The sequence below is a fragment of the Scyliorhinus torazame genome, chromosome 11 (genome assembly GCF_047496885.1).
Source record: "Scyliorhinus torazame isolate Kashiwa2021f chromosome 11, sScyTor2.1, whole genome shotgun sequence".
NCBI lineage: Eukaryota > Metazoa > Chordata > Chondrichthyes > Carcharhiniformes > Scyliorhinidae > Scyliorhinus > Scyliorhinus torazame.
In genome coordinates, this window is record NC_092717.1 from 155750731 (window position 1) to 155764112 (window position 13382).

The 13382-nt window shown below is 41.8% G+C and overlaps 1 protein-coding gene and 1 long non-coding RNA gene across 4 annotated transcripts in view; one reads left to right on the forward strand and one right to left on the reverse strand.

The window, feature by feature from the left end:
* The window catches only part of LOC140385595 (uncharacterized), a 130978-nt gene that overhangs the window by 91304 nt on the left and 26292 nt on the right, over positions 1–13382 (forward strand). The gene's annotated exons all lie outside the window — the stretch shown is intronic.
* myom1b (myomesin 1b) overlaps positions 1–13382 on the reverse strand; it is a 246733-nt gene that overhangs the window by 28886 nt on the left and 204465 nt on the right. For all 3 annotated transcript variants that reach the window (XM_072467909.1, XM_072467907.1, XM_072467908.1), the window contains 5 exons: positions 12789–12933; positions 11394–11453; positions 9256–9323; positions 7711–7824; positions 1285–1372 (listed from right to left, as the gene is read on the reverse strand). In XM_072467909.1, coding sequence (XP_072324010.1) covers positions 1285–1372; positions 7711–7824; positions 9256–9323; positions 11394–11453; positions 12789–12933 — 475 coding nt within the window. The remainder of the gene's footprint in view (positions 1–1284; positions 1373–7710; positions 7825–9255; positions 9324–11393; positions 11454–12788; positions 12934–13382) is intronic.

Below are 13382 nucleotides of genomic sequence, written 5' to 3' on the forward strand. Positions count from 1 at the left end.
GTTCCCGACAGCCGATGCGTGGTTGGAACATGCTGTAGGGAACTCGGCCAGTTGCGCGTGGAAAATCGCGGGGGGGCCTCTGTCAATGGCCCCCTATCCATGCCACGTAGATCGCGCGCGTTCCTGAGGGATTCTCCGGGGACGGGAGAATTGCTTCAGCGGCACTGGGCACGATTTCCATGTGAATGCCCATTCTCCACCCCCGCGCTGAACGCGATTTCGGTGCGGAGGCTCGGAGAATCCAGCCCAATATATATCCAGCTGCAGGAGAATAGCATGTGAAGCATCTGTCATAAATGACTAGTTTAATGTTTTTCATGTCACCTAAGGATGTGGACTTCAAAATTCCATTGCCCAGTTTTAATTTTTGTAATGTTTTAATTGCCCTTATAACATTATCTACTTTAGGGTATTTCATTATAGTGCTTAACTCCAACCAATCGCAACTAGCATCTGGTCAAATCTGAGTATACAACCAGTTCAATTGATTAATCAAGCTTTGTAGTTCTTCTGTCTCTTCTTTCTATATGACATCATCTTTCTGTGTTGATTTAGTAGATTATCAGATTCTTGCTATTGTACTTGTTTTGTCCTATCTATTTCCCTTCGATTTTTCTACAAGAGCCCTTTGGCTTACTATGGTATTATTGTTGTACTAAATGGAAGTAACTCTCTAAATGGGATTATTGATATCAAGTTATTCCCGGTCTACTTTGCTTAATATCTAAACTAATGGGTGGGATTTTACGGCCCTTCCCACTGGAGGGACCTTTCAGTCAAAGCCGACCCTTGATGTTTATATTTTCACAAATCTCTAAACACGTCCTTGGCAAATCCCCCTCCATTATTAGTCAGAGGATTTGCTGCGGTACTTGTTTGTCCCATTCATTTCTCTCTGCTTTTGTCTACAAGACTCTTTTGGCCTTACGATATATTATTGCAGAAAGACTAAATCTGGTCATCTGGATGATGAAATGCAGAATAAAGATATTTTCATCTTTGTTTCGACTTACGGTAACCATATTATTAAAGTCACAAGCCAATGGAAGGCTTATGATAGGACATAGCAGCATCCTTTGAAGATTTAGAGATTTCACATTCTCACATTTTTCTCCCATTCATCTCACACAATTGAGTTAAATTTGGCCCCAAGATCTATTTAATTGCCCTGATGCAAATGTAAACAAATTTCAACCCCATGATGTTTTACTTTAGGTTATGTTTAATGGACATTTTCTGTTTTATTAAAACTTGCACAACATTGTTAATCTCTGCCAAATGTACCTTTTTCAAGCAATCGGAGCACACTTGAATCTCTTCCCCGGTCATCCTTCAGCACGATTTCATAAACACCAGCATCCTTCTTTGAAAACTGTTGGCATAATTAAAATATTTTATTGGAACAACAGTGTCTGTTTACGCACAAATAGTTATATTCAACTCTCAGAAGCCATTTGGAATTATGCGCTATGTTTTCTGACCGCCAATGTTCCCACAATAACAATTATATTGTTCATATTAGATTCCTTTTCTGAGGACGTTTAAATAAGCATGTTAAATATTCCTGCAGAATTGCTGGTTGGAAAATATACCCCTGTCACTCCGGTGGTACAACAAAGTACTGTGCCGACATTTTGGCGTAGACCTGGATTTTCTGCCACTATAGAACTCTGTTTTTCACCACTCTTCTGTTCTCACTATAACACACACAACTGCAGTCAAAAAGATGGACAAGTGATCGGTTAAATTAATTGGCTAGAGTGTGATGCAGAATGATGCCACCAGCATTGGTTCAATCCCTGTATCGGCTGTGATAGTTCCTGCTATATAACCAATTGTCCCTCTCTCTTGTTCTCTGAGATGCCTGTGGTTCTTTGTGGACTGAAATGGTTCCACTGTATTATATTTCTTTATTGCTGCAAAAAGAAAAGGTATGCAGGTGCCCACACTCTGGATTCTTTGAAAATGCGATGAGTGGTTTACTAAGGGTGTTGCTCATATAATCAAGATGGTGATCTGCTCAAAGCCCACACAAATACTCTGCTGACGTCCCTACACATCATACGATACAGAACCAGCAAGAATGTTTTCCCAGATACATAACACCTCGTCCCCTTTACTTCATTAGTATAGTGACAAAAATTAACATTTATACAACAGATCCTCTGATATGTTATTTCTATACATAAATACAATTCAATAAGACAGTCGCCGGGGTGGATGTCTATTCCTTTTTGGTAGAATTTGGCGTTATTGATCCTGGTTACTTGCAACTTCAAAAGTGTCCTGATTCCTTTCTATAGATTGTACTTTGAGTAGTCATATCAGTATATGTCACTATCAGCATTAAAAAGTCCTCTGAACCAGAATCTGAACTTGTCACCGTCTCTGGACTCTGATCCAAAGTACAGCTCTCTAAATCTACTAAAGGTAGAACCTCTTAAGAGATTTCTGCAAACTCACTTCATTCAGCAAGTAACTGATTAGCGTGACATTGCCAAACTTTTTCATCATACATCTGTACAGTGTATGATATTGGACATGTCCCTGCTAACTTCATAGCTGGTAGCTATTTCCTGTTGGTGGTGTTGCTCCTAGCTAACACTCTTTCGCCCTAATTGACAACTTAGAGATTTTCTCCCTTCTAGCAATTTTTGTGCTTGTTGTTGCTGTGTGTAATGTGCAAGACAACGGCACCAACTCCATAGGGTGAGGCATCGCAAGCAAGTTGCAACCTCATCTTGGGATTATAATGAGCCAACAACTCTTGACTTCAGTAAAGCTTCTTTCACTTCATTGTATGCATTTTAACATTCTTCTGACCAGTGCCCTGTCTGTTTGACGCATAGCAACATGTGTAAAGGCTTCATTCGCGTTACTAAATTTGGCACAAATTTACCATAATAATTGATCAATCCTAAAAATCGACTTTAATTGTGAAACATTTTGAAGACTAATAATTGTCTCCTAAGGTTGTTGACATTTTTTTTGACTCTTTGTGCAAACCACTTTTGTCGATAATATGACCAAAGTAATTTATGGATGACTTGAAAATGTCACATTTCTCCTTCTTGACTCTCAGGTTGTGGCTCTGTAACTGCCTTCAGGGTAGCTTCCAAATTGTTCAAGTGTTCCTGTTCATTTGAACTGTTGATGAGTATGTCATCTAAATAATATTGCACTCCCAGATTTTTGAAAAAAAGCAGACACTGATGTTATTCTAAAAGGAAATCTTCTGTAACGAAGCAGAGTTTTGTGGTGAGTAGTGGCTGTGATTCGGCAGCCACATTCACCTGCAGATATGCCTACAAAAGATCAATGTTACTGAATTTCTGCCCTCCAGAAAGTGCAGCGAACAAGTCTTCAATCAGCGGCAGTTGATAATGATCTACGCACAAAATTGGGTAAACACTAGTTTTTAAATAACCACAAATTCTCACTGAGCCATCGTGTTTAAATACAGGAATGATTAGTGTTGCCCAATCACTTGTAGCAGCAAGTTCAATGACTTCTGTCCTTACCAATCTTTCTAGTTCTTCAACTTTAGGCTTGATGGAGTATGGTACAAAATGTTCTAGCTTTGAGGCATTTGGATGTGCTGTCTGGTTCCTCAATTCCAGTCATAGAGCCGCCCAATGTATCTTTGAAAACCTTCTCTTCCTTCTTCAGAATCCACTAATTGATTGAATATTTCCCAGTTAAGCCAAATCTTAGCCAACCAACCTCTGCCAAATAGAGCAGGAATGATTCCACAGACAATGTGAAGAGGCAACTTCCCTGTCTGTCCATTTGCTTCCACTTTCACCTTAATACATCCTCTTAATGGTACAGCCTATTCAGTGTATTTCCTTAGGATTACATTTGACAGTTTATAAGACAGATGCTTCAGCTTTTGATGATAAATTGTCTCAGGTATTAGTGATACTGTTGCACCCGTATCCACTTCCAGTTTAATTTCATGACCTTCAAGTTTTGGACATGTCCAAAAATGTTGTTGATCGCCCTGCATTTAGCTAGTGCAGTAGTTCAATTTTGCTATCTTTTGAGTGATCTTGAGCTTCATCCACAAATTTGTAGACGTGACTAGATTATTTAACTGTGTTGTTCTTCTTACACTTTCTTGGTGTAGGAGAAGTTCTCTGAGCCCAACACATCTTGGAAATGTGCCCCTTCTTGCCACTTGCATGTCTTTGATGTACTCCAGTATTCCCCTACTGACTGTGCAACCTGTGTACAACAGTGACATAGTTGCACCTTTGCAGCCTTGTTTCTTGAGTTATCCATTTTGTGGATCTTCACTCCAGCCCCTATCTGTGAAACCTCTCTCATTGAAAGCTCTGTAGACGTGGGAACTTCCACAGCAGCCTTTAGAGTTAAATCACTTACAGTGAGCAGCTTCCTCTGATTAGATTCACTGCAGAGTCCACAAATCAGCCTGTCTCGAAGAGTATCATCAGGTGTTGTACCAAATTCACAATATCTAGCTAATCTTCCAAGATGTACAAACTGTAAAAGACTTTCACCTTCTTTCTGACTACGGAGGTGGAACTGAAGCCTTTTAAATCGATAACGGTTTAGGAGAGAAAGGTCCCTTTAAGATTTTAATTAATTCACTGTGGGACTTATCTCCTAGTTTGACTGGGTGAACAGGATTCTGCAGCAGCATAAGTGTCTCACAGCCAACGGAACTGAAAAATGTGGCGTCCTTCATGTCCTCCGGTGTCTGATTAGCAATTAAAAAGAACTGGCATATTTCTTCATATGAATTCCACGTTTCATAGTTCTCAGCAAACATGACCATAGGGCCTGTTTTTCTGCCATTTTTGGATCCCAGCTCCAAGAGTGTACACTTCCTCCTTTCCGACTGTGTTGAAAAGTATGGTACAAACAATCCCTTGAACAAGCAACTAGGAATTATTTCCCTTTTACACCTGAATATTTTGACTTTTTGCCTGAGTAGTGGCCCATGCAGTGTGGGCAAACTTCAAAATTCCTGTTCCCGCAGCTCGTGTAGCTTCACCATGGCCAGACCACACTTACTTCAACGCAAACAAGTCTTCCCCAACTGTTGGTCTTTTTACTCACAGTTGCTATTGAAAAACTTTTGTTAAACCTTCACATCGGTGGCAGTGCTTCGCATTCCCCCCTCCCCCACACCATCTGTGTGTGTGTATATGTGTGTGCGTGTTCGGTCCTGAGATTCTTCTGTTGTTTCCAATGTTGTCCCACAATTAGTCGACGAAAATCTTCTTTCCAGTGATTTTTCTGCCTCAATCCTCATCTCCAGTTTTCTCTCCTGTTATATTGCTTTATTGCCGAAAAGAGAAAAGCTTTGAAGGTGCCCACACTCTGGATTCTTCTAAATCATAATGAGAGGTCTATTAAGGGTGTTTCTCATACAATCAAGATGGTGATCTGCTCAATGTCCATGCAAGTAATCTGCAGACATCACCACACACCACGTGATGCAGAACCAGCTGGAATGTATTCCCAGATACATAACACCTGCCATTGCTGATCATGACCAGTCGCAAGGAGGCAACAATTAAGCAGCTGCTTAATTTCCCCTTCTCACTGTTGGAAAGGGCCTGACCTCCACTCAGCATGTCCTCACATTGATGCAGGTACCAAAAATAATTCAGTGATCTGGTGACTATGGGGAGAAATCAAATGTGGTAAAAATGAAGCACCTTTTCTGTATAATGTATCATGCTTCTGTCCATGATATATAAAAACGGGGCAAAACTAAGCTCATTTACTGAAAGAAGCCTAACTAGGTTTGATACAATAGACAGGATGGGGTTGATTTTCACTCCTTGGAGTAATTCGGCTTTGTGAGTGCCTGGGGGAGAAGCAGGAAGACTTGGCCAGGTGTCATTAGCATCCTAAATTTTTGATTTCCCAAACCAAAATGATTGGTGGTCAACTGGAAGTAAGCACACTAGGCTAAATCGCTGGCTTTTAAAGCAGACCAAGGCAAGCCAGCAGCACGGTTCGATTCCCGTACCAGCCTCCCCGAACAGGCGCCGGAATGTGGCGACTAGGGGCTTTTCACAGTAACTTCATTGAAGCCTACTCGTGACAATAAGTGATTTTCATTTCATTTTCTGTGCAGCTGGCAGGCAGCTTAGAGGATGCAGCAAGGACCTCAAAGAGAAGGCTCCTGGCATAAGATACGTGCATCGCAGGACTCAGGGATGGGAGGTGGATGCCTAGGGTAACAGAGGTCTCCTAACACACAAGAAGACATGAAATAAATATGCTTTTTTGACATTCTTCTTGTCCTGCATCCAAATCCCAGCAACTGTGGCCTATTAGGGAAGCCATCACTGCTCCCCTAATACGGTTAAATTAGATGTTGGACCAGTCTTTGTTATTTAGAGAGCTGGGGCCGCTGATTATGCTGTCTGCAATTTAGAATTGCAAATGACCAGATTAGGCTGGGAATGGAATGGATAAATTCCCTTTTGTATTTTAATTGCACTTTTCCCCACTCAGATTCCAACAGGTTGTGTTGATTAGGAATAACTCCATAGCTTCTGTAGATTCCCTCCATAACTCCCTACAGGAGAAACTACGAGTGAAAAGTGTAAATGGCTGGAAAAGGCCACTTTGGGGATTACCACAGGGATTATAGCTGGAGACCCAATGGAATTAAAGGGCCTATACCAGGTCAGGTGGCTGAGGGAGAGGTCAAACCATTCAATTCAAATAGAAGCATTTTGTGGGTTTTATCTGTTTATGTTTGATTAGTAGTTCTTTTCCACCTGTCTCTGTGTAAGGAAGGAGGGGGGTAAAAAACAAGCAGCACTTCAAAAACGTTCTAATGGACATCTTAAATAACCATGCTAACTGTTTATTGGGCCTGTTTTGGAGAGCCAGTTAAAGGCTTCTGGGCCTGGGGTCTCCCTTTGATGCCATTTCTGCCTATCCATTGATAATGAACACAGGTAACATGCTGCCACCCAGGTTACCTGGTACAAAGAAGCTGGAAATTTCCAAAAATCTAGCAGGTTTAAGACATCCCATCAGCTCGGTCTCCTTTCAGCATCATGACCTTTGATGGGATGGACAGAACCTCTGTCCACTTCAGGTCACAGCAGGAATTAGTCCCATCTACCTTTCTGCAGGGAGACCCCCCACCCACCGGGCTCGCCATTAACCAGTGGCAGGATCTTCCTGTCACGCTGTTGTCAACAGGCTTTCCCATTGAATGCATCCCCCATCACTGGAGAACCCATGACAGGTCAGCAGGGCCAGACGATACCACCCGTGTGAACGGCAGGAAATCCCGGTCCCAGTGTTTTCAGGCCCCATTGGAATTTCAGTCTCTGCCAAACCTTTCTCGCCATCTTTACCATTGTTCTCTTGGCCTTAGTTTCCACCAATTACTGCTGAAACATTCTCCCAATTACGGATGAAACTTTCTCTTACAATATTTTATTAATGAGTGATAAATGCTATTTACTTAGTTAAACAATATGCAGTCTCAATATGTCTTTTACTAACAGGCATAATAATCTTTTCTTGTCACAAGTATGAAGTTTCTGTGGAAAGCCCCTAGTCGCCGCATTCTGGCGCCTGTTCGGATAAGCTGGTACGGGAATTGAACCCGCGCTGCTAGCCTTAGTTCTGCTTTACTGCTTGTCTTAGCCCACTGAGCTAAACCAGGCCATAGCTCCAGAATGTAGTTAAATATTATTTCTGTACCTGTTGAACCAGCAAAGTGCACACACCATCCTTGAAATCATGCTTCTCATCAAACATGATCTCTCTGTCATCTTTGTACCAGATGATTGATGTTTCTTTTTTGATGTTAGCCACCTAGGTAGAAAAAAAAAGTTAGATCACAGGTTAATTTAGCTCTTCCTTTATTTTAAACCTTTCCACAAAAATGACATTTCACTTCATTTCCAATCAACCTTTTTTTTCGTTAGCCCCTGATGCTGACCCATTGAGTTATGGTCAATTAACACTAGTTAATCGCTGATACCCGTATTGCATGACGGTTCTATAACATCAGTTATCTTGTGTAACCATGCAAGTCCCTATTTTATATGTACCAACCTTTGGGGCAGCACGGTAGCATAGTGGTTAGCACAATTGCTTCACAGCTCCAGGGTCCCAGGTTCGATTCCGGCTTGGGTCACTGTCTGTGCGGAGTTTGCACATCCTCCCAGTGTGTGCGTGGGTTTCCTCCGGGTGCTCCGGTTTCCTCCCACAGTCCAAAGATGTGCAGGTTAGGTGGATTGGCCATGATAAATTGCCCTTAGTGTCCAAAATTGCCCTTCGTGTTGGGTGGGGTTACTGGGTTATGGGGATAGGGTGGAGGTGTTGACCTTGGGTGGGGTGCTCTTTCCAAGAGCTGGTGCAGACTCGATGGGCCGAATGGCCTCCTTCTGCACTGTAAATTCTATGACAATCTTGGCAGTTTTATGAAAGGGAAATCATGTTTGACAAATTTATTTGAGTTTTTTGAGGATGTAACGAGCTAGGTGAATAAAGGGTCACTAGTAAATGCAGTTTCCTAAAGGCATCAATAAGGTGTCACAAGACCGTTGGCTAACTAACAGAAGGCAGAGAATTGGGATAAATGGGTCAGTTTCAGGTTGGCAAACTCTAACCAGTGGAGTGCCACAGGGAGCAGTGCTGGGAATTCAACTATTTACATTCTGGTGTAGGGACTGAGTGTATTGTAGCCAAATTTGCTAACAATACAAAGATAGTTGGGAATTCAAGTTGTAAGGGGAAAACACAAATTAAAAATAGAACATACAACGCCCCATGCCTGCACTGCCACCTGGCACTCTCCAGGCATAGCCCTCTGCCCCCAAGTGATGCACACACCTGAACTCCTCTGGCAGATTGTACTCGCCAGGTGCACGCTGTGGGTGACCTCAAGCCGATGTGAATGGATAATGTAACGGGGGGGATTTTCAGGCATAGAGGCCTGACAATTAGATGCAAATTTGTTGTAATGGGCTTAATTCCGCTACATCACAGGTACAGGATAGGAACAATTCCGTCACGCCTTTACGTTGCCGTGATACGTGATTTGGGCCTCTTATGGGATTTTCTGCTCCTGTCACATATCCCACCCGATGAAAACAGGAGTGGAAAATTCCCCCGCCTCACTATGGTTTTCTTTCCATTCAGGCGAAAATATCCAGCTTCTCTCTAAAAACTTTAGCATTAGCTATTTTTTAAAATAATGTTCCATAGCAACAAAAGCACATGTAAGAATGTTCCTTTTACCTTGCATTTCAGAAGTACACTGCAATCATTATTAACTTCCCATCCAAGGTACTCAACTAAGTGAGGGCCTGTAAGCATAGAAGATATATCATTATAAATATTTTTAAAATTCATATGTTCATCAAACAGTAATAGTAAGTATGGAATTCATCTATCAAGATTTAAATTCTGGCTTAATCTTTGTGAAAAAACCCTTAATGATTTTATTAATATTATTCTTTTGCCTGGTATACAAGATATTGCATAAGAAGCAATGATGGTATATCAAGTGGTTTAATTTGAAATTGATATTGTACCAGATTTGAAGATTGTGGATAATAGTCTCAATTTTAACTTAGGCTGGTAGTTATGAAAGTGGGTACCAAGGCAAACATCAAATCATCCTCTCCTGGGCTTCATCCCATGTAGGCACACTTAAGTTCTCACAGGAGGTTGCAGCTGATCAATGGGCAGCACAAGAAGGTCAGGAAGCAGGAGGATGTTGTTGATACCGGAAGAAGCTGTTTGGCATACTGCTGTGTAACTGGTAAAGCAATTGTGAGGACCTTGTGATTAGTAGAGCGGGGTGTCCTGGGACGGGGAGGTCTAACTGTAAACAAAAGCAAAATACTGCAAATGCTAGAAATCTGAAATAAAAGCAAAGTGCTGGAAAAATAGGGGCAGGTCTGGCAGCATCTGTGGAGAGAGAAACAGAAGAGTCAATGTTTTGAGGTGAATATGATTCTTCCGGAGGAGAATCATTTTCAACTCAAGAAGTTAGCTCTATTTTTCTCCACAGATGCTGTGGCACCTCCTGAGGGGTAACCTTGCTTTGCGTGGACTAGAGAGGCACTCCTGCTCTTCCAGACTTCACATGGAATTTTTTTTAAAAATAAACAATTTACCTTTTGATATTTCTTCAAACCCAAATTCTTCTTCACAGCTAGGTTGGCGTAATGGAAAAGCCACAATGGTTGCAGGCCTCTTGTTAAAATCACAGTTAGGCTCCAATTATATCATTGGAGGCCAATCTGCATGATGAAAGACCCAGCCATTTCTGGCAGTCCACCCCTATGGCAGAACAGCTTAAAATTGAAGATCGCAGGGAGTAAGCAGTCAGTTAAATTCTAATGTGGAGATGCCAGCATTGGACTGGGGTGAGCACAATAAGAAGTCTTACAACGCCAGGTTAAAGTCCAACAGGTTTGTTTCAAATCACTAGCTTTCGGAGCACTGCTCCGTCCTCAGGTGAATGAAGAGGTAGGTTCCCGAAACACATATATTGACAAAGTCAAAGATGCAAGACGATACTTTGAATGCGAGTATTTGCAGGTAATTAAGTCTTTACAGATCCAGAGATAGGGGTAATCCCAGGTTAAAGAGGTGTGAATTGTCTCAAGCCAGGACAGTTGGTAGGATTTTGCAAGCCCAGGCCAGATGATGGGAACTGAATGTAATGCGACATGAATCCAAGATCCTGGTTGAGGCCGAACTCATGCGTGTGGAACTTGGCTATAAGTTTCTGCTCTGCGATTCTGCGTTGTCGCGCGTCCTGAAGTCTGCCTTGGAGAACGCTTACCCGAAGATCAGTGGCCTCTGTTCTTCGGGTAAGCGTTCTCCAAGGCAGCCTTCAGGACGCGTGACAACGCAGAATTACCGAGCAGAAACTTATAGCCAAGTTCCGGACACAGGAGTACGGCCTCAACCGGGACCTTGGATTCATGTCGCATTCCATTCACACCACACCATCTGGCCTGGACTAGCGAAATCCTACCAACTGTCCTGGTTTGAGACAATTCACACCTCTTTAACCTGGGATTATCCCTCTCTCTGGATCTGTAAAGACTTAATTACCTGCACATGCTCGCATTCAAAATTCGTCCTGCATCTTTGACTTTGTCTATATATATGTTTCTGGAACCTACTTCTTCATTCACCTGAGGAAGGAGCAGTGCTCCGAAAGCTAGTGATTTGAAACAAACCTGTTGCATTTTTACCTGGTGTTGTAAGACTTCTTACTGAGTTAAATTATAAAGCAGCTTTAACCACCCGCCCAGCTGGTTTGCACTGAAAATATGTCTCTCCTCTGGCTTACTTCATTGATTAATGCAAGGAAATATTAAGTGCTGCACAATACAGTACTCAGGTTGTTTCATTACCTTGTTTCCTGAGCCATTCCCCTCTCTGGAATTCTGCTTCTTTCTTCAGATTCTTAAACACTGAAAAGAAAGGTACGCACGTTGATAGCAGAATAGTTGAACATTGTACGAAACCAACTTTCACACAGCTAAAACTAATCAATGTGAACTCCAATAATTGTGCACGAGTACACTGTCAAGTTTTGCAAGTGGTTGTGTTATTATGAATACATTTTCATCCCACTTACATTTGTGTCATCGAAGGCTTTTACAGACTGGCTTAATTTTGACAATTGTTGTATAAATTCTAAATATTAATGAATTCTACATATATAGTCAAAAATGACCTGTATTTTCCTCGTGATGTAAACAGTTACAAAACAAGTCCAAAGCTGTTTGGTAAATTCTCTTAACCTTGCATTGATTTTCTCATATTTGCAAACTATTGATGTGTAAACATTGAAAGAAAAGACAAGAAAAAGCCTGTTAAGAATTTGTTAACGTTCGGATCTTTTATTCCCATTGCAGCAGTGGGAACATTGCTCAACCTAAAACGGTTCAAAAGGGGATAATTCCAATGTCTAGGCGGACCTGCTATTTATTTAGTGCCCACTAAAATCCATTGAAACATGGCCAGAATCTGGCTCTGCTGGACTGCTGCCAATGCTGCTCACATCCCCATGTCCAAGACGTGTGATGTCAGAATAGGGAGGGATGTGTGTGGAGCCAGGATGGGATCTCCACAGGATGCCCACATTTCCCAGGCATGGTTGGTAACTGGCGTAGTATTTGATTCTGGAATGCTATATCAAACAAGGTGTGCTGGCCTCCACGGGAGCCTAAATGTGTCCCACTGGAGGGTCCATGAGAGGGAAGAGGAGATTGGACACCAAGGAGAAAAGGTTACTTTAAAAATTGGATCAGCCTAGTGTGCATGAGGAAGATGGCAAAACAATGGAGGGCCCCATTAGGAACTTTGGGGTGTGGGCACTTAGGAAATGTTAGGATGGATGGAGTCATTTGCTGCTTTGTTCTGTTTAATTTTCCCCTCTGAAACAGTAAACTCATTTTCATGCCACGCATCAACCCTAAGGCTTAATGGGCCTTATGGGCTCAAAGGAAAGACACATGGCAAAATGAACCTTATGGTATTTACTGAGAACCAAGAATTATTCTTCAGGCCACATATTGTAAAGGTAAATGACATGCTGGAGTCGTCTGCTTTTGATCGACAAGTCACAATTGGGCATTGCAAGCTTTAGAAAAAGACTTAGAGGTGATCCATAGGTTCCATTGATAATAGCGGCATTTAAAATTAGAATCCTCATTCATATTTAGAGCATCCAGGATATCCTATTTCTACTGTTTGTGATTGAAGTTTGTTTTCATGAAGACAAAAGCAGTAAAAAGACTCACCATCTCCAATCAGAACCAGACTAGACTGGTTACTTGCTTTACCATCCTGAAGCTGGACGGTATAGGTGCCTTCATCAATATCCTCCAACTTTTCCATTGTCATTTCCACTAAGCCAGTTTTCTGATCAACCTTTATTTTATATTTCTGAAATGTAGAAAGGGAGCTTGAAACAAAATGAAAAGCAGCTTTATATAAGGTTTCCTTATTCTGTGAACTATTTTGCAACTAAACAAAGGGCGCAGATTTCTACCAGTTTGCTCTGAAAGCCTTTTGGCTTTCTCTTTCTCCCTCTGCTTGGAGCCTCCCTCAGTTATTCAGTTGAGATTGAAAATTCAAGGTATGAAAGTTACTAGAATAAATCTGTATCTCATCATTTTGCGGCACTAGTTTTTGAACCTGCTTTCACCTCCAGGCTTTGAGGGCAGTATTTTCTGTCTGAAATTTCTCCATATATCTCCAGCAGAATGCAGGAAGAAATTCACCAGAAAATATTATGCTAGTTGTCATGTCCCACACGGGGCCTACGGGATGGGAATTAGTATCTTCCCTTGGCCCTTGTGGAGTATGAGCTCACCTGCTAGCGGTGGGGGATT